Consider the following 20775-nt stretch of genomic DNA (forward strand, 5'->3'; position numbering starts at 1 on the left):
CTGGCTATAGGGGATGTAGTATTTGACAGATTCCTGGTGATAATGAGGAAAGAGCTTCTGCATAAGTGGGAGCCTACAGAAGTGGGTACCTGTCTGCATAACTGATGTTCATAGTGGCTAGGGGTGTCTGCTGGAAGCCTGATCACGTGGTATTTTGTTGTTGTCCTGGCCTGTGCTAAGTATATTTACACTAAAACTGGGCAGCCTGTCAGTCAAGCCAGCTGCAGCTCGCTTCCCCACCTGCGGTGATGGGAATTGGGGGAGGGGAGAAAAGTCACCCTTAGGCAGCTATCAGGCCGAAGTTGTTCTTGGGCTTTGTTTCCATAACAACGGAGTTCCTCGCAGGGCTGAGGGCCAAGGAGGAAGTGACGAGAGGGGATTGGCTGTTGTTGGGACACGTGACACTGGCAGTGTTTTGACAGGCAAACAGAGCCCATAAGGAGCCGAGAGGGTTTCGAGGGGTCCTAGCGCTCGTCCTCGCGGAGAAGGGGGGCTTTCCTCCCTGCCCCCTCCTGGCCTTAGCTGGAGCCGCTGGCCTTAGCTGAAGCCGCTGAGCTTAGCCCCGCCCTCTCCCCCCCCGCCTGCCCCGGTGCTTGGCAACGCCTGGGGTGGATTGGCCGGAGGCAGAGAAGGGCCAGGCGGCGAGGAGGAGAGTTAGTCAGCAGGGCGGCAGCGCCATGGAAAGCAGCAGCCCTCTGCGACGGCAGGGAGAGGGAGAGGAGGGGGCCGTGTCGCGGGGCAGGCAGAAGTGAGGCGGAGGGCAGAGGCAGTCGCGTGTCTGGGGGGGGCAGCGCCGCCCCACACTTCCCCGGCCCGAGCCAGGGCGATGAGCCTGTGACAGCCCGCTCGGACCCTGCCGGCAGAGGGGCGGCGAGCCGCGGCTGTTGCTGGGCGCGGGGGGAGATGAGTGCGGCGAGCGGGTCCCCCGGCGCTAGCCAGGTGCCGGTGCAGGGCTAGCCCGTCGCGGGGGGGACCGTTGGTTGGCGGGGGGAGAGGGGTCTGGGTGACAGGCGGAGCGGACGGCGCCAGCTCTGTCAGAGTTATTAGACTCGGGCAGGTGGCGTGCGGGGCGCTGTGAGGTCTGGGACCAGTCCCCCCTTTCCTCCCAGCCCAGTATGCGAGGAGAGGAGCTCGGCGGGCGGGCAGCGCGGGGTCACGCGTGAGCGGAGGGGTGTGTGTGCGTGCGCGTGTGCCGGAGACAAGTCTGAAATCCGGGTCAGCGCTGGCAGTGAGGGGCAGCGAGACCAGGCGGGGCGCGGACTGCGCTGGGGGGCTGCTGTCAGCCACTCTGGCGAGAGATGGTTTGAGGAAGGGCTGCTGGTAGCCAGGAGCATTCATATAGAGGAGGGGGGAGAGCTGTCGGGTGATCTAGGTTCCCCCCCCCCGTGGAGCAGGTAAAAAAGGGGTGGACTCCAGGCAGCCTATGCTGACATTGTCTGTGGCGACTGTGACTCAGAGGCTCTTTCTGCGGGGGGTGGGTGAGTTTAGATGTCAGTGGTGTGGGATTTTACCCCGGCAGGTTATAAATAGACCTGCTCAGACGCTGTGTCAAGGAAGGACACATTGGCAAGTTCCAGAGAGAGAGAGAGAGAGACTGGCTGTGTTTAGCTTTTCCCCAGCAGACTGCTGCTACCACCGCAATGAATGCAAGGAGGAGGCCTAGCTGCAGGATCTTGTAAGCCCTACTGAGTGGAGTGCTGGGTTATTTTATTTTATTGTTTTACTCAATAAATAAATAAAGTTAGCCAGACGTAGCATCACAGAGTCTTCCGAAGAAGGACAGAAAACCTTATAAGCTTGTTTCAGAGATCTGGGAAGAAACAGAGTGAAAATGAAGCCAGAACGAGGTAAATGATTTATTAAGAGTTTGGGTTTTTTTAAATTTTAGAAACAGCCTGTTTTTTAAAGGTCTTCCTATATTATCACTGACTATGATGGGGGCAGGAGGAGAGAATACAGCTGCTGCTGCTTTCAGCCCAAGAAATATGGGGAAGGGTACAATACACATAAAGTAAGGTGTAGTTTGAAATCGATTAGGCAGAATTATTTGTTAGTGCTTTTATTAAAAATTTCTGTTGTTTAAACGGATTAATTTTACCAATATACCTCAGGGAAAGGAAGTAGAAACTCACTGTAGTAAATGGGAGACAGTATCAGGTAAACATCAAATAATGTTGTATTCAGACTATTATCATGCAATTGCAACATTTTTAAAAAAGAAGTCAGATACAATCCAGCACTATCTTGCAATCCTGGTTTAAATCAGGGATATGTAAATGCAGGTAAGTGCAGCCCAGAAACAAACCAGCTATAGCTGTTGAATGTTTATTTAGGTTTGTTACAAGGTTTTCTGTTTAGTAAAAAAGTCAGGTAAATGCTAAACAGCAGGTTGAAATAGTCTTACTGTTTAATGGTCATTGCTGGTATTGGTCATATGTTTATATGACTAATCCATAGGCAAAATAAGGTGCACTGAGAATGTATCTGTTTTTATCACTTCAGCTCTCCTTTACAGTACAACAGCTACTGATGCCCCTAGAGTTAAAAATATGTCATGGTTTCTCTTTTAAACCATGTTTTCAAGGTTATAATGCTGTAAACATTTGCCTTGCTTAGCCAACAAGCAAGTTGGGAGCAAATTATATTGTCATGCTAAAGAATTTTCAAAAAACCTTGTATAGCGGCTTGTATAAATTTATTTTAAAGCTGTTTTCTAGTTTACCTGCTGCTATTTTTTGTTTAACCTAATTGCTTTTTAGTTTTTAAATACTTATATCTATTTTCCTGTAATATGAATAACATCTTTGGTATTTGAGAAGTGCTTTAAAATAGTCTAGATTTTGAGGTGTCAATCGTTTATGAATGTGCAGTAACTATTTTACATTGAACTTTTTATGATACAGTTGCTTAATATGGGCCTTGCATAGATGCCTGTTTATTTCCACACAGTTTGTAGACATCATATTCTGCAATTATATATTAAAAATGCACAGCACATGTTAACTAGTTTTTAAATTGTGAATTTACGCACAGTTGTCTGTGTTGTAAAACTGGTGGGTACTATTAAGAAGCAAAGGAGCATATTTTGGAAAGCTAACTGCTGCAAAGCCAACTATATGTACTGTGCCTCTTTAGATTTCAGATCATATGGCTGAAGTTTGAAAGTTGTCTACCATCAAGGTGAACTCAAAATTTCATAATAATCAGATAAAAGAGAGTCAATATTTGCAGTGTTAAACTATTCTGCTCTAGCAATCCAAAAAAGCTCTAATTGACCTTTGTCTATGCTTTTGTAACTTACACTAGATAGGAAAATGCAGTTGTATTAGAATCTTAAAATGATTGTGGAATAGTTAATGCCGTGAATCAATATGATATGGAGCTGAGTTGATTTGTTGAGTAGAATTTTTCATAGAAACTAGTATTTAATATATTGAGATTACATTTAATGATCTCTAAAGCTTCAGACATTATAAAATGTTTGGTAATATGTTTGAACTGCTTTTAGTTCAACAGCAAAGGAAGGTAATTTTGGGGTTCTAAAACAATCAGCTGTTTTCACACCAAAGAATGTGAATAGCCATTTTAGTAAACAAATGTCTCTAGCTTAACTGTGTGCTGTGGGTCTTGTACTTGAGTAATACCATATACAAAGAGAATTATGGAAGTGCTGCATAAATGCCACATGCAGCCCACAGATGCTCTCAGGAGGCATGAATCATGCAAATGTTTACATGTACTGCCTTCTGCATAGCAGCTGCACCACAGTACAGCGAGCAGTCAAGTGTACAATCACCTGCTTCCATTTGTTGCAAATTAATAGTGAAGAACACAAGACAAGCAGTGCTGTCAGTTTGCTAAGGCCTAAATTGTGGTACATGTTTCAACATGTTGGTCAAAGACCCATAATGAGCATACTGTAGCAAATCATAAAGACTAAAATTTAAAAGATACGGAATAAACCTAGTTGGCATAATTGTTGATAACTGCAGTTTATCTTGAGAAATTTTGAAAACTGTATTTTCATGGTAATTAGTAGTCTGTATGTTTGAGCCTTTGTACCTTGTACATAGAAAAATACTGTACTTCTGCATTTCTGAATTGGATGAATGGGGGGAAGGGTCATTTGATTTAGATTTTTTTTCTGTTGATGTGTAGTACATGTCTTCAAAAACCAAACTGAGAAAAGATGTGTTTTTTTTTTTTTTTTAAATTAAGGTAATGCTTACCAAAAAGGACTGAAAGATGCAAATGTTGGGGGGGGGGGGGGAAGTTGATTGTGTAACATACCTTTATTACAGTACCTAATTATGAGCTTTTCACAGAGACCAAGTCTATATGACAAAGTTTTGACAGCATAGATAGCTATGTCACTTAGGGACGTGAAAAAACCCACCAACCCCTAGACAACATAGCTAAGCTGGCAAATGCCCCAGAGCAGATGTAGCTATGTCAACAGAAGACTGCTTGCATCAGTGTAGTTAATGTCATTCAGGGAGGCGGTATACTGGCTAAAAAATAACTGATGGTTTGTGTTGTGCTTATCTGGGGGCTTTGCGTGTATAGATGTACTGGTATAGTAGTGTAATGCAGACCAGTACAAAGTCACCAGTAGAGAGGGATGGCAGGCAGGGATGGAAAGAAGAGGAAATAATTCTGATGTTACACTCTTACCAGCAATGGGGTTGTCATAAGACAGTGGCGCTATGGGGAAGGTTTATGTAAGCTGAAGAAACTTAGGATAGAGGTCTATATGGAAGAGAAAATCTAAAGTATATGACTTTATAATGAGAGAAGTTTGAAAATTGTAAAGGTTAAAACAGGAGACGTTTCAAGGGAAGTAACTATGAAAACATAAATATAGAGTTCTAAAAGGCAGTTCATGGAGTAATTTTGGAAGCTAGGGAAACAGTTGGTAGATTTGGAAGTACAAGGAAGGATGTTGCCTGGGGTGGGCAATAATTTTTGATGGGGGCCCACTCCCAAGATTTTGGTAAGTGGTCAAGAACTGCACCTTTCTTTGGGTGTTGCAGGATCTAGGATGAAGGTTGGGTGCAGAACTGAGCTCATGGTAGAGGACTGGGGTGTAGGATATGAGAGGGAGTTTGGGTGAATGAAGGGGTTGTGATCTGGGGTTTCTGGCCAATAGGAGCTTAGAGAATTTTTGGGGAGCAAGGGGCAGTGCACGAAGGCTCTTCCCCTTCCCCTCTTCCCACCCTCCAGGTGCCCGGAGCAGAGAACCACATGGAGCAGCCAGCTGCTTAAAGTGGCATGGGGCTGCTCTGAAATGACTGGCTTCTCTGTGCCTGAGGGTCTCAGATGGGCCAGATCCACAGGCTTGGCGGACTGGATCCAGCTCACGGGCCACATCTTGTCTCATCATCTCTAAATGTAAGCCTTCATTGGCTGTGTTTTCACTAAACTTTTTCACTTAAATATCAGTGGAGCTCCACTAGTAGGAGCATTAATGTGGATATGTAGAGCCCAGCAAATCCGCAGATATCTACAGCTCGTTTTGCAGATACAGCTGTAGATGTGGATACAATTTTTGTATCTAGAACCCTGTAGATTTGCAGATATACACTTTATATACATGGATATCCACATCTATGGATGTGGATATCTGCGGATCATTTTGCAGATGCAGATACCACTTTTATATCAGCACAGAGCTCTACAGTTAAGCAGCTGGCAGCTGTCAGCTAACCCTGCTTTATACTAGGTCTAGATAGCATGGTAGTTAAAACAATAATGGCCTTTTGTCTGTACCTTCTCTGCACTAGAATTATTACTTGATATGTTGTTAGCAAATTTCACAATTCTATCACAAGTCTTGCAGTATTTGGTGTTTTTCCTGGAGTCATCTAATTAAGTAAAAATCTCAGCTTTCATTACCAGTCACAGAAGCTACAGTATGCAATTTTAAGAGGAAAATAAATTCTAGTGTTGACAAAACTTAGTCTGTGTAATATCCTGCCTACACGTACAGAAGTTTGCTTTTACAGATACACTGTTCTTTTGCAGTGATGGTGTCTGGCTTATTTAGCTCTCAACAGGTACTGCTTGTTTTCTTGATCAAGCCTCCCCTCCCCTACCCCAGGTAAGCAGAGGGGCAAAGATCTGGGTCTGGGGGCTGGACCCAGTTGCCAAGTGTGTCTTAGGGCTGCCAGGTATTTCTGAATTTTTTTTACCGGACAGGAGGCAAAAATACCAGACTGTCTGGGTCAATACTGGACACCTGGCAACCCTATCTGAGACACTTAATTTTTTTTTTTTTTTTTTTTTTTGCTATAACTTTTTGAGTCTTTGGCTAGCTGTTCTTCAAAATCTTGAATATCCTTCCTGATTATATTTTTATATTTAATTTTAGCATTTATGCTCCTTTCTATTTTCGTCATTAGGATTTAACTTCTACTTTCTAATCTATACAATGTCTTTTTGCCACTCACTGATTTTTTTTTTTTTTTTTTTTTTTACTTAGTTTAGCCATGATGACATGTTTTTGGCTTTCTTTTTATGTTTTTAAATTTGGGATATACATTTAAGTTGAGCCTCTTTTATAGTGTCTTTAAAAGGTTTTCATTCAGCTTGCAGACATTTTATTTTTGGTACTGTACCTTTTAATTTCTGTTTAACATCCTAATTTTGTGGTGTTCCCTTTTCTTTAATTGAGTGCTACAGTGCTGGGTTGCTATGGTGTTATTCCTGCCACAAGGATGTTAAATTTAATTATATTATGGTCACTATTACCAAATAGTCTAGCTATATTCACTCTTGGACCAGATCCTTTACTCTACTTAGGACTAATTCAAGCCTCTATCCTCTCATCCAAGCAGAGAAAGATCAGGCTGAAAATGATGCTCCTTTCTCTTTCCTGAGAAATCAAGATTGGTGGTGCTTAGTGGGCTTTTCCTAGCAATTGAGTTGAGAGATGTCGTTGTGTTTCCAGTGATCAGTGAGGACAAAGCCATTTCTTTAGCCTTAATAGAAATTTGGCCAGCTTTGTTACATTGAGGAGGTACATTTTTTTTGAGTGGGCAATAGGGAGAGGGGACAAAGACAGGGATTTACAAGGAACCTGAGGGTAGGGTTGGCCACAAAACAAGAATTTAGTGTTCTGAAAAATTGAGATTTTAGAATTTTTCATGTTTACATTAGAGTAAAACTGAGACCTTTGGGGGGGGGGGGGGAAATGTGGGAGGAGGTCAGAGGGAAGAAGCAAAATAGAATAGTAAATAGCCCATCCTGGATGTGAGAAATCTTTCCAAATAAGTTTTGTTGAAACAGATGTATTTTGGTTTTAATTAATTGACATTTTCTGAAGAGAAAAGCATTGCTGACAAATTCACAACCAATTCTAGTTGGGATTCTGTTTGCATGAGTGCTTCTTCCCCAGGCCAATTGATATTTGTGCATTTTTTAAGGGGCCATTGTTAAGGGGAAAACTTTTTGTTTCAGAAGTAATTTATGCTTTTAAAACTCCACAGAGGGTTCTTTGGCAAGTATTTTAACAGGTGATGAATAGTACAGCAAACAGATTTTAAGTAATGAAAAAAAGTAATTAATTGCGTTTTAGTGTTCCGTTCATAAGGCCCTTTGTTTGCAGTATAAAACTATTTTTATTGAGAAATTCGTAGATTTTACAAAAAGTATTATTTAGTTGTTTCTGATTTTCACCCTACTTTTGTATCATCCAGATATATAAAAATAACTTATTTTATTAGGAAAATACAATATACTGCATGAGCTACATATATTACAATAATACATTAACTTCTGTGTATATTGCAAAACTGCCTTTTGGAAGTAAGGCTACATATTGGTCTACATCAGGGCAATATTTTTTAATGGGGAGCTACTCCAAGATTTTGGAAAGTGGTCAAGGGGCATACTTCACTATGGAGGGGAAGGGGGGTCTGGGATGGAGGTTGGGTATAGAAGGGAGCTTGGGGTAGGGGACTGGGTTGCAGGATAGGGTTTGGGGGAAGGAGGGATTTGTGACCTGGGGCAGGGATTTAGGAAGTGGGAGAGGCTGCGGTGCAAGAGGCATGCTGTGGCCAGGAGTTACTTACCTTAAGCGGCTCTCGGCCAGCAGCCCAACAGGGTCCCTGAGGCAGGCTCCTTCCTGCAGCAGCCCCAGCCACATTGGTTCCCTCCAAGTGCTGCACAGGGCCGCACATCCATGGGGGTCGATAGACTTCACATGCACTACCCAGCACCCAGACCAATCATCTCAACTGGGAGTGGGACCTGAGTGCGGGGGAGCGCGTGCATAGTCTGTCAACCCTGCCATGGTCACACAATACTTAGAGAACTGCCAGCTGTTTTGAACAGTTGGTGGCTCCCTCTATGTGTCACGCACCTCTGGCGGGGAGGAGGAGACTTCATATGCTCTCCCAGGCCAATCTGGGCCTGTTGGCAGGGGAGCACACAAAGTTTGTCATCTCCACCCCGGCCCTGGCCCGCCCTGGTTGGGGCATGGGGAAATCAAACTGCTGTATTGTGCCCGTCCCTGCTGTAGAAGATGCATGCAGATATGTGTACAAGCTCTGAAATGCATGTGCATCTGAATCTCACACCCGCCATATACATATTTGAAGTTGTAAGCAGATAATTGTTTAAGGATTTGACACACAGTTTCATTTCCTTAGCAGTTTGGTGTATCAGAATATGTTTCAGAACACAAGGAAGTATTTAAAAGTTTTAAACAAAAACAGGAGCAAAAGATGTTGACTGTGCTGCAAATGGTGTAGCCCAGTTATTAAGTGTAAATATTTATAGGGTAATAGTTCAGATTCTAAAACAGTAAACTGATTATTCTAATGCAAAGTTTTATTTTGAGATCAGAGGTTGGTTGTTTTCTTAAGCTCAGCAATGGTATTGTATTTTGAGTTCTGTTTTAGTTCTGCAGCAAACCACATTAGTAAACAGAATTCAGTGCATTAATCTACTAATACTTTTTTCTTCTGTCTTTCCATCCACCAAAATTAATCCAAATATTTACCCAGAAAAATTAATCATTTTTTTGCACTGATTTTTATCCGATTTCGTTGTGGTGGTTGTAAACACTGATAAATTCATGGCAAAAATTAAATAAAAACTGAAAACAGAGCCCTGCCCATTACATTTATAATATCTACTCCCACAACAAAAATGCCATCTAATGTTACATTTTAGAATCTGACCAGCTAAAATTTTGCAGTTTAATATTACTAATATAAGTTATGTAGACAACATAAGTAAAGTAAAGGTGATGTTACTTCCTGTTTAGTGAGGAAAGTATCCTTCAGAATATGTTTCAATTATATTTCTGGCTATAGGTGCAACAGAGAAGGGGAGAATGAAGTGGTGCTGCTTCCTGTTTAGTAGAGAAATTGTTCTGAAAATTATTAGTTATGCCTCTAGTATCGTGGTTAAATGCAGGGAAGCTAGGGTTAAGAGAGAAGGAGGCATGTGTGTGTTTTCTGAACTTTATTTTTGAAGAGTAAAATTGGGAAAAAATGGTTTGGATAAACAAAAAATACAGATGGGTGATCAAATATTACACTGAAATTCCATTCTAGCCTTAGTCTATTGGGGAGAGGAGGGGGGATTTGTTCTTGTGTGGTATGCAATGTATAGGTGTGTATTTGGTGTAGAAATCAAGGCTTTTTTCTTATTGTTGAGGAGTTGGGTTCTGGTTTCTTTGTATTTTCTCTATAATATCCACCCCCTTGCTGCCAAAACAAAACTGTGCACCAGTGGTGCACAACCTGTGGCCTATCAGGGTAAGCCACTGGCAGGCCATGAGACAGTTTGTTTACGTTGAGTGTCCAAAGGCATGTATCCCCTCCCCCTGCAACTCCTAGAGGCTGTGGTTCACTGTTCCCAGACAATGGAAGCTGCGGGAAGCAGAGGCCAGCACGTCCCTGTGGCCTGTGCCACTTTCCGCAGGTTGCCCACCACTGCTGTACACATTGCTATACAAATTTTGGTTTAAGTAAAATTTTAAGTATGAGATTGTTGCCGGCACAAAGATCATTTTCTTTGTATTAATAATTAGACTTGTAATAAGAACATACTGATTATTTATAAATGAACTAAAGAAAAGTGTTTCCTATTGTGAAAACTTACAGTTGTAATAGAAATAAAAATATCTGTTGCCTAAAATGGAATAATTTTAATAGTACTGAAAGACAAACTGCTGAAGGCAATTGCTTCATCTCTGAGGTGGAAAATATTAAAAATTTCTCTCTTCACTAGAACTATGGAGAAAACTGATCCTGGTAAGGCTTCATTTTATATGTCTAGTGGTGTGGAGTTAAGCTCATGCTATCTTAGGAGAGTGCGTGGGGATGGTGGAGCTGATAGCCAGTATCCATGTAGTTGCAGTTCTATCAGGGCGGTTGGTGTAGCTAGGCCTGTGGGAGAGAGGCCCCCAGCACCACCTACAGATCTGCCCCCTTTGCTGAGACCCTGTTTCCCCCCTCCCCCAAGATGCGCCAAGTGCACCGCCCCGCTCCAGAGAAGGGAAGAGAGGAGAGGGGGCGAGCACATGTGTGCCTCCCTTGGACTCTGGAGCACCGGGGAGGGCGGAGGCCGTGCAGCCTGAGCCTCCCCAGCCCCTGAAGCACCTGGGAGGGCAGGTGCTGGGGGCTGCAACACTCCGCACCCAGAACACCTACAGCAGGCATTCTGGGGGTGGAGTGTGGGTGGGGCCATGCCTGGCGGTTTAGGAAGGCCTTTCCCCGCCTAGCATACTGGACGCCCATGCTGACTATCCTCCTTTCTCCCCATGTTGGAGGAAGTGCAATGACTGGTGCAAAGGCAGTAAGTCTCCACATCAAATTGTTTTCTCCCGACTGTTAGGCCTAGTCTACACTAGGTATATCTACAGGCACACCTAATGCAGATGAAGCTTTTGCAATATGAGAGTGCTTTTGCTAGTCTAGTTTATAAGTCAGGTTGGCAAATCTATGTTTTTGCTGGTATAATTTTGTCTACACTAGAGGTCTTTTGCCAATATAAAAAATGTCACCCCTCAGTGATACAACTCTACCAACAGTTTCTAGCGTACACCTTATCTTACAGAAACTCTGTTGAGTGGACTGGGATGTACACTGGTTAGTGGTTTTGGCCCTTATGCCATGATCCAATCACTAAAGTTAACAAGTAGGAATTCTTTCCTGGTCAGATCCTTAGGGTTCAATATGTATGGAACTTTAGGCATTTCTATATTGCCCTTGATTTTAGAGGCCTAATTTAGGAGAGCTGAATGACTACCAGATCAGGATGATTTGCCTTACAACTTTTGTGTTTGACTTCAGTTTAAAGTGCACTGTGGAATAAAATCCATTTCCTAAAATCAGCAGTATTCTCTGGAATAGGAATAGTGTCACCTGATTGTCACTTTTTTGCTACAGTACATCTGTTAAAAGAATTTGCCTCTTCAGCACTTCTCTGCTGGCAGTGGCAAATGGGGATTCTCTGGTAGTTTTGATAAAGGATTATGTCCATACATCTGTTCTAAAGGTTCTAAAAATGGCCTTATTCTCTGATTATCAACACATGTTTAATAATCAATAGAATAATGTACTTTACTTTCACTGTTAATTAATTTTAGTAACTATTTTCTCTATCCTGATACAGTAACTATTAGCTAAAATCTTTCAAATTTTGAAAAACCATGTCTACAAATACCAGTAGCTTTTAAGGTGTGAGAGAATGTGTTCTTTCTTAGCTTTACATTGTTTACATAACTTGCTGCTTGTGTTTAAGAGTGTTTTCTTTTCCAGTTCTTATATAGAAGACTCACTTATATCTTCAAAAATGTAGCGTAGTGGTCTTGAACCCTTTTGCACTTGTAATTTCTTGAGCAAATCGGGCAAATTCATGCATAAATATACAGTTACACACAATTTGTATGAATGGTGATGGAGCAATAAGGGACTATATGTGTACAAAATCTCACTTCTAGTTCCTGAAAATTCTCCATTCATAGCACTCCATTCTCTATAGTCTTTTCATTCTTGCTTTGATATATATGCAGTTATACACAGTAAACGGTGGACAGTCGTAATTGGATTATATACTTAATTTACTGGTACTAAACTCTAAAAGACTTTTAAAAGGCTACTTGTAAACAAATCATAATTGAAATGATATGACCATCACAAATATTCTCCAACCACTTTTATTTAATTATATTACTTATTTGGACCAAATAAAAATTCGGATACTTACAATTTCTCTCTCTCTCGATAGATAGATAGATAGATAGATAGATAGATAGATAGATAGATAGATAGAATGAATGAATGAGAGTGCCTTAATAATTTGTAGTGTTAGGTTTCATAGAAAGAAATATTGGCCTAACTCTTAATGTTAGCAGATTTAAACAATTATAGAACAAAAACCATCAAATACTATGCCAAAGAGCCTTTTAAAATTATGTAGACCTAAAAGATGAAACAGAAATAATGATGAATAGGGAAGTAGTTTCTAAGAACAGGTTGCGTCATACTGGGAGGATAACTACATATGCAGTCAGGGAGGTAAATAAAGTGTTTGGGAATAAGCACTAAAGGTAGCAAAACTGGAGGAAGATTTCATTTGTGTTGTGATCATGATCAGTCACATTCCAAATAAATCTGTATAACTTTATTTGCAATGGTTCTGAAAAGATCAAATTGAAAATAGTTTGTTTCCATAACACTGTTTCCATCTGAACTATTTAACTGCAATACTGGGGTGCCTGATGTTTTTGGTTATATGCTCTGGAGTATTTTAATAGCAGGTGATCTTTCAGAATTCTCAGTGCCACAAAACAAATCTCTCATGGTTGAAGAAGAAATACTTTGCACTACTAATGAGTATTCCGTTTCCTGATTTATTTCTCCAGAGTTCTGACACCTTAAACCTAATATGCTTGTGATTATAGCCGTAAAAAACTGCATTAGTTTGAAGTTGATGCTGCATTGTTAAAATCAGGGCCTGCAAAAGCTAGAGTCCTAACAGCAATGTTAACTAATGTGTTGGCAATTTGTCTATTTATGAGTGTATTTTTTTTAAGTTTCATTGAGAATGTCCAAGAGGAAGGATGGGAAAACCTTAGGGTTATACTAGGGCAGAAGGAAGAAATAAGTAGTTATAGTTTATAGTTATAGTTATAATAGTATCATTTGACTCAATTTAATACCATTTAGTATAGCAAAAATATTCAGATTTAGAGTCAACATAAAACAAAGTAAAAAAATTCCTTATTCTTCCCAGAAATTAGCAAAAGTTGGAATGTGTTGCTAGGTGAGGATCTTGAGCATAGATTTACTGTCTCTTATTAGAAGATCAGAAAGATATAGAAACTTGGCCTAGATAGGGCATAATGCTGTGAATTGAGAGACATGGGATTCTGTTCTTGGCTTTCTACTGACCTGCTGTATGGCCTTGAGCCAGTTCCTTCACAAAGAGCTGACCCATCCATAGGATGATTTGGAGTAATTGCCCATGCTTTTGGGGGCCCGGTGGTTCAGAGAGCCATGGGGGCTAGGTGACACAGGGGCCAGCAGCAGTGTCATGGACCTCACTCCTCTCTGCCCTGCCCCTACCCCAGGGAGAAGCCAGGCCTGTGTAGTACTGGGCCTGACAGCAGTGCTACCAATCCTGCTTCACCTCTCTGGCTCCCGGTGTTGCTTGGGAAAGGATGAGGCAGGGGCTTGGAGGAAGGCACAAAATTGGGACAGGTGCTTGGGGGGAAAAGGTGGTTCAGGACCTGCCACAGATGGGTGGTTGTCCTTGGCCCTGCACCTGTCTAGAGATGGCCCTGCCTTCACCCGTCTCTCTCTCTCTTTTTTTTTTTTTTTCCTTCCTACCCTTTGTCTGTTTGATACATTGATTGTAAGGCCTTCATAGCAAGGACTGTGTCTACCTATGTTTAGTGATGCTGTACAACCTCATTCAATGGGGTCCCAAACTCAGATAGAGATTTTTGGGGGGATATCGTAATACAACTGATAATTGTGGATTGGAGGCCTCAACAGAATGGAAAACATAATAATGAAGTATAGAAGTGCTTTTGTCAATACTGGAGGGGCAAGTGGCATTTATGTTTTAGACATTAGTATAACTTTTAAATATTTAAACTCTTCCATAAAATATTGTATTAACCATTATGTTTTAATAATATATTGGCATTGTAAAAAGTAATGTCCTTATTAGTTAGGGCTGCAAATGACATTAAGTACAAATGTGTTCCACTGGGGTCAGTGGATTTTGTTACCTTCAGTAGCAGCAGGATTGGAACCGTAGTGATCCCATTTAGGCTTTTAGTTTCACATCTCCAGATGTATCTTCACTGCAGAGTTAACCTGAGTGATTGACTTGGCTGATATGTGAACAGCCATATTTCAAAATCGAACTCAAGTTATTGGGTCCTTACTGACACTACATTTGCGTGCACTGCTAAGACTTCTGGGGGCATATTCTGTAGCTCTCTATCCTGAGAGACTCTGTTTTTTTCCAGTGAATTGTAGAAAAACTTGTCTGTCCTTCTAAACACACAAGGAAATTGTGGAAAAGCATTGAGGTACTATCAGCACTTGAGAGGTTTAGTTTGCATTCTTGGCACAAAGTGGACAGACAGGTTACCAGCTCAAGTGAAAGCAGAACCCAGCTGTAGCTTAGACCAGCAGCCGTGTCAGCTCTCCTGGGTTGAAAGCTCCACTAATCTAGTGTGTGGATAGAAGAGATGTTAGGGTAAACATTTGAGTTACTTCAGCAGGGAAGATATGAAATGTTTGGACAAGAGAAGAGGGGTTAGTTTTCACTATATCTACTTTTTAGTTGTTTTGTCTGAACACTTTTTATAAGTCTGGGTAAACAGGGCAGCATTACAGTTGCTTGTCATTGTCTTCTGAATTTTCAAAATGCAGCCACAACTGAAGAGAACCACTTCCCCTACCCCAAGTCTCTGCTTTGTCTTTCTGCTAAGGCTGTCTAATGGCAAGGCTGCGTGTGTTAGGGATGTAAAATTTAGATTAATTGGCTAATCAAATAGTTGATGCAATTTGCAATAGTCGATGCAATTTGCAATAGTCAAAAGGGTGTCTCCGACTTTGAAGTGTAGCAACAGCCACAAGGCTGTTGCTACACTTCAAAGGCGAAAGCACTGCGGGGACTTGGAGTCCCTAGCTGACTCCTGGCTCCATGCAGCGCTGGCACTTTGAAACGCTTCCAGGAGCCCAGCATCATGCTCCATGCAGCATTTCAAAGCGGCAGCGCCATATGAAGCCCGGGGTCTGGGCCTGGGCTTCACGCGGCACTGCTGCTTTGAAGCATCTCTTCTTCTTACCCCCGCTTGCTGCCCCTTTCTGATAGAGGCAGCAAGTGGGGGAGTGACTAGTTGACTAGCATGTTGATTATCTGATAAGCATTTGCTTATTGGATTGTCGAATAGCCATTCACATCGTGTGTGTGTGTGTGTGTGTGTGTGTGTTAAGGAATTTTACTGTTTCCCTAGAGAATGGAATTTCTCACTAGTAGTCACTAAGTATGGACTAGGCCTAGGTTATCAGAATCAGTCTGAACAGAAAATGTGTAATGAGATCTCAGAGGATGATAAATAAGGCTGTTAAGGAGCAGTTATTCAGCTAATTGTGTAGATGATACAAGTTGTATTGACTAAGGGAAGCCGCTCTGCAGAGCTGCAGCGGGGGTAGCTCCTGGAGCCATTGCAAGCCAGGACTTCTTTTAAATGTGGTAAGAGCTGCTGGGCTCTTACTACATTTAAAATGTAGGGCCTCAGCATAGGTGGCTCCTGGAGCCAGCAAGAGCTAAGACTGCTTCTGCATTTTAAATGTAGTAAGAGCCTGCAGTAGTCATAAGGGCAGGCTGCACCATGGAAACAGTGCTGGGGGATCTGATTTTTAAGCTCCCCTCAGCACTAGATCCTGTTTCCCCATCTCTTCTTGCTCATACAGAGGCGGCGGGGGGGGGGGGGGGGCAGGCGAAGCAAGTAGTGGAGTACTCGACTTGACTGCCTGATAAGCTTAGCCTTGTTGAGTGGTTGAGTACTTCACTACTTGCTTACATCCCTAATGATAAGATTAATTACCATTCAGCTAATCGCAGATACCTACTGAGCCTGCTCAGGAGTGAATCTTCCTCCCTACCCCCAATTATTTTAACTGTTAATTTGCACTCTTCCTACCCCAAATCTAATACAGTACTTAAATCTTGTTATTCATACCAGGTTTCAAAATTCAGATGTTACTTTTCAATACAAACATGATTAGGTTATATTTTGTTTTTACATTGGGGGGGGGGGGGGGGAAATGTTTCTCCCTGGCCTCTTCACTGCAGTACTTACATTTCTTTTGGGCTTCAATTTTCCAGGATTGGTTTCTAGTTAATGATGACATTTGAACCAAATCTCTTTAAACATTTTGAAATATATCTGGGAAGTTAGGAGGAGTATAAAAAGAGGAGCAAACAACAACCGTTGCTGCCATAACTACAGTAATAAGTATTCTCATGCAGTACTTGGAATGTTCAGATATAACAACTGCAGATGGGCCCAGAGATGTTAGAGTACTAAAGAGACTAGTTTCACAGGAAATTTAAATTTTTTATTTTTATTTTATGGTGTTTGGATTTTTTTATTAATCTGAAAACCACTGTTGTCTTCTAACTCTGCAAAAAAGTATAATGGGTGAAGATGCACGCTGTGCCATGAAATGAGCTTTGTTTGGAAGCTCACACATACTCTATTCATGAGATTCTGTTACATAATATGTATTTCTTGTACAGCACTGAACTTATTTCACCTGGAAATAATTTAATAATTTTTTTATCACCAAAAAAGTACAGTGTAGTAATTCAAAGAGGCCAAGAAGAGGGCCGATGTCTGATTAAGAAGTGATCATTCATGACCTCTGTAGACAGAGGTTTTACTGAAGTGTAGAGGTAAAAGCCTGATTAAAATAATTAAAAAATAGAGTAAGGGTTTGTCTAAAGCACTATAGCACAAGTGCTATTTGTAATGCTTCAGTACTAAACACTACCTATGTTGATTGGAGGAAGTCTTCTGTTTGTGTAGGTAATCCATTTCCCTGGGAGGCGGTGGCTATGTAAGTGCCAAAAGTCCTCCATTGACCTAGCACTTTCAACACAGGGACTTAGATCAGCTTAACTACACTGCTCAGGGGTGTGGATTTTTCACATGATCCCTGACAGACATAGTTACATTGACCTGATTTTGTACTTTAGGCCATGCCTAACTGGTTATGAAGTTGAAACAACAGGAGTTGCTGATAGTGGTCAAGACATTTGTAAGTGAAGAGCAGGAGGTTTGTTATAGTGTAAGGGAGATAGTTGTGTACTTAAAAGTAGAGGGCAAGAAGCTTGATGAAAGAAAAGGAATGGGGAAGAGGAAACTGAATGCAGTTTAATCTAATGCTTTGAGGTTAAATGTTTGTTTCATTTTAATAGCCTTGTGTTGGTATTTGTCAATTATTCCATAATGTTCAGGTTTTTTTAATGTCTTTCTTTTTTTGGAAAATGCTTCTGCTGAATGGTTAAATTAATTGACTGTCATTGTGCTACCTTTGTTGAGTACATTCTTCAGGTACTGAGACGTGTCAGTAGCTATGTGTACTGGATCAGGTTGGAGTCTTAACCTCGCCCATGGTCAGAGTGAGGCCAACTTGCCTCACTATAAACAAGCAGAACAGGTTAGTAGTCCAGCCTAGGCCCTGCTTCAGGGCGAGGCAACAACCATTTCAAGCACTCGGGCCTGTGCTCATGCTAGGTCAGGGCAGGGTGACACAAGTTCATGCTCAGGCTGAGTAACACTTAAGATGCCTGAGCCTCATTCGGGTCAGGATGTGTACCCAGGCCTTTGTTCAGGGCAGGGCAGCAAACAGTGCAGGGCACTCAGGCATCTGTTAGGCCAAACAACAGTTAATATGACCAGGCCCTTGCTCAGGATGGGCCTGCAAACAGTTCAAGATGCTCAGGCTTAGTAATTTTCAGGACTCCTAGCTCTGGCAGAGGACCAACAAACCCAGGTGGTTTGCCCAAAAATGGGGAAGAAACTGCCACCCGCAGATTAGAGTGGTGGGTGGGAATGCAGGCTCACTTGCTCCACTGTGTCCCAGCTCAGGGCCCTATTAGTGGCAGGCCTGGCTGCCACTGGCTCAGCGGGGATCCTGTCCACAGCATGCTGACTTAGTTTACTTCCATCTCCTCAGCCAGTTCAGGGTTGGCTATCCCTGGGCCACTTCCCAATTCCTCCTGTGGGCATAACTGGCTTGATACCAGCTCATCTGGGTCTTGAGGGAATAAAGATTCCAGCAGGATTTCCATTGACTCTGGGATCATCAGTGGTCCTGGTCAGTCTTACTTTTCCTGAAAGTGTATGCTAGTCTCTCACCTCAGGAGCTTGGGAAAGGCATCTGATTCCCTCAGCGTCTTGGGCCCAACTGAGCTCTTAACTCCAGCCTTTATATTTCTAGCCCTGCCCTTCTGCTTTCTGGGGTTGTGGCTTGATTGCTCTGGCCTGGCTCACCAAGGTGTCCTGGGGAGTTCTTCCCTTTCTGGGTCAGAGGGAGGCTGCTTTACTACACTATCTTTGTTGTGAGATGAAATAGTTTCGATGCCTTAGAAGGTATTGTTAAATTATTTTGCTTGATGTACAGTTGAAGATGTGATGCACACAATGAGGCCTGGCCTACCTTGACCACTAAGTCATATCAATATCATGTAAGCTAATTTTAGTTCTTCACAATTGGTTTGTAACAGGGTAAAATTTAGTATAGGCAGTCCCCGAGTTACGCGGATCCGACTTATGTCGGATCCGCACTTACGAACGGGGCTTTCTCGCCCCGGAGCTCGCAGGCAGCGGGACTGCCCAGAGTGCAGCGGTCCCGCCACCTCGACCTCCGGGGTGAGAAAAGCTGCTCCGGGTGCCCCTGGTCTGCTGGGGACCGTCTCCAGCAGACCAGGGACACCCGGAGCAAAGCCGGGGAGGTGGAGGGTCCCGCTGCCACTTTACTCCCGGTGCCTCTGGTCTGCTGGGGACCATCTCCAGCAGACCAGGGACACCGGGAGCAAAGCCGGGGAGGTGGAGGGGTCCCGAGCCTCTGAGGCTTTGCTCTGGCAAAGCCTCAGAGGCGCGGGACTCTGCCGCTGCTGCCGCTTTGCTCCCGGTGCCTCTGGTCTGCTGCGGACCGTCTCCAGCACACTAGGGACACCTGGAGCAAAGCCGGGAGACGGAGGGGTCCCGCGCCTCTGAGGCTTTGCTAGAGCAAAGCCTCAGAGGCGCGGCACCCCGCCGCCACCACGGCTTTGCTCCCCGTGTCCCTGGTCTGCTGGGGGGGGGGGGGGCGCGCAGCTAGCCGGTTGGTCCTGCAGCACTGCTCCTTGGCGCTACTGGACCAACCCGGCAGCACCCCAGCTGCTCTGCCCCAGGAGTCCTGATTCAGCCGCTGCTGATCAGTTTCAGCAGCGGCTGAATCAGGACTCCTGGGGCAGAGCAGCTGGGGTGCTGCTGGGTTGGTCCAGTAGCGCCGAGGAGCTGCGGCACTACTGGACCAACCCAGCAGCACCCCAGCTGCTCTGCCCCAGGCGTCCCCAAGTCAGCCGCTGCTGAAACTGACCAGCGCTGACTACAGGAAGCCCCTGCCCCAGGCTTCCTGGAATCAGCCGCTGATCAGTTTCAGCAGCAGCTGACTTGGGGATGCCTGGGGTTCTTAAGTTGAATCTGTATGTAAGTCAGAACTGGCATCCAGATTCAGCTGCTGTTGAAACTGATCAGTTTCAGCAGCAACTGAATCTGGACGCCAGTTCCGACTTACATACAGATTCAACTTAAGAACATACCTACAGTCCCTATCTTGTACGTAACCCGGGGACTGCCTGTAATCTATAAAAGGTGCTACTGAGATTTCATCTAGACTACCACATACATTATTGAGCTCTGCACCCTAAGAAATATCTTGACAAATTAGATTAATAGAAGATCAATAAATAATTAAAAAGCTGAATAGACAGATTAAAATCAAAATGTGCATGACATGTCCAGATAGCTACTAAGACAACAATTCTTGGAATTTACATTCTTCAAAGAAGAATTGGAGTAGTGCAAAGAAGTATGAGAATGAATAATGGGATGAATATGTTCCTCACTCTGTGTGTGCCAAAGATGAGAATTATTGGATTGTAATTGTTTTTTACTTGACTCATTTTAAAACTGGATTGGACAAAACTTGAAAATACAATTTAGGAAGTAAATTAGCATTGCCTGAGATGTAGATTTTTTGGGGGGATGTCTATACTGCAGAGAAAATTCAGATTCTGGGTCTGTTGAATTGGGTTGTTTGAACCTGGGATTCTGGGCAAAAAACAGCAATGTAGATGTTTGGGTGTGAGCTGGAGCCCAGGCTGTGAAATATGGGGGGGATGGAGGCGGGGGGCTCCCTCTGCATCCAATCAAAGTGCTTCTATGGTTCAATAGGCACTCCCTGCAAATTCTAAGTATGCAAGTGCAGTTAGTAAAATTAGCCTATCTCTGGAGACTGTCTTGGTTACAAAAGTTTTTCAGCCCATTCAGATGGAAAGCCACTCTTGTGGTCCGCTCACTAGCCTAGGTTGCCAATTGCTCGTCTAGACCGTCTTTCACAGGTGTCTGTCTGTCTAACCTGTTCTTAAAAATCTCCAATGACAGAAAGTCTACAACTGTCCTAGGTAATTTTGTGCTTAACTGTCTTTACAGTTATGAAGTTTTTCCTGATGTCTAAACTA

The 20775-nt window shown here is 43.0% G+C and overlaps 1 protein-coding gene across 1 annotated transcript in view; it reads left to right on the forward strand.

The window, feature by feature from the left end:
• The first annotated feature begins 442 nt into the window (after window positions 1–442).
• The window catches only part of ATOSA (atos homolog A), a 62589-nt gene continuing 42256 nt past the window's right edge, over window positions 443–20775 (forward strand). Inside the window, exon 1 of the mRNA XM_006118518.5 lies at window positions 443–1847. Within this exon, the coding sequence (XP_006118580.3) occupies window positions 1832–1847 (16 nt within the window). The 5' untranslated portion in view covers window positions 443–1831. The remainder of the gene's footprint in view (window positions 1848–20775) is intronic.

The sequence above is a fragment of the Pelodiscus sinensis genome, chromosome 14 (assembly GCF_052426305.1).
Source record: "Pelodiscus sinensis isolate ZL-2025 chromosome 14, ASM5242630v1, whole genome shotgun sequence".
Classification (NCBI taxonomy): Eukaryota; Metazoa; Chordata; order Testudines; family Trionychidae; genus Pelodiscus; species Pelodiscus sinensis.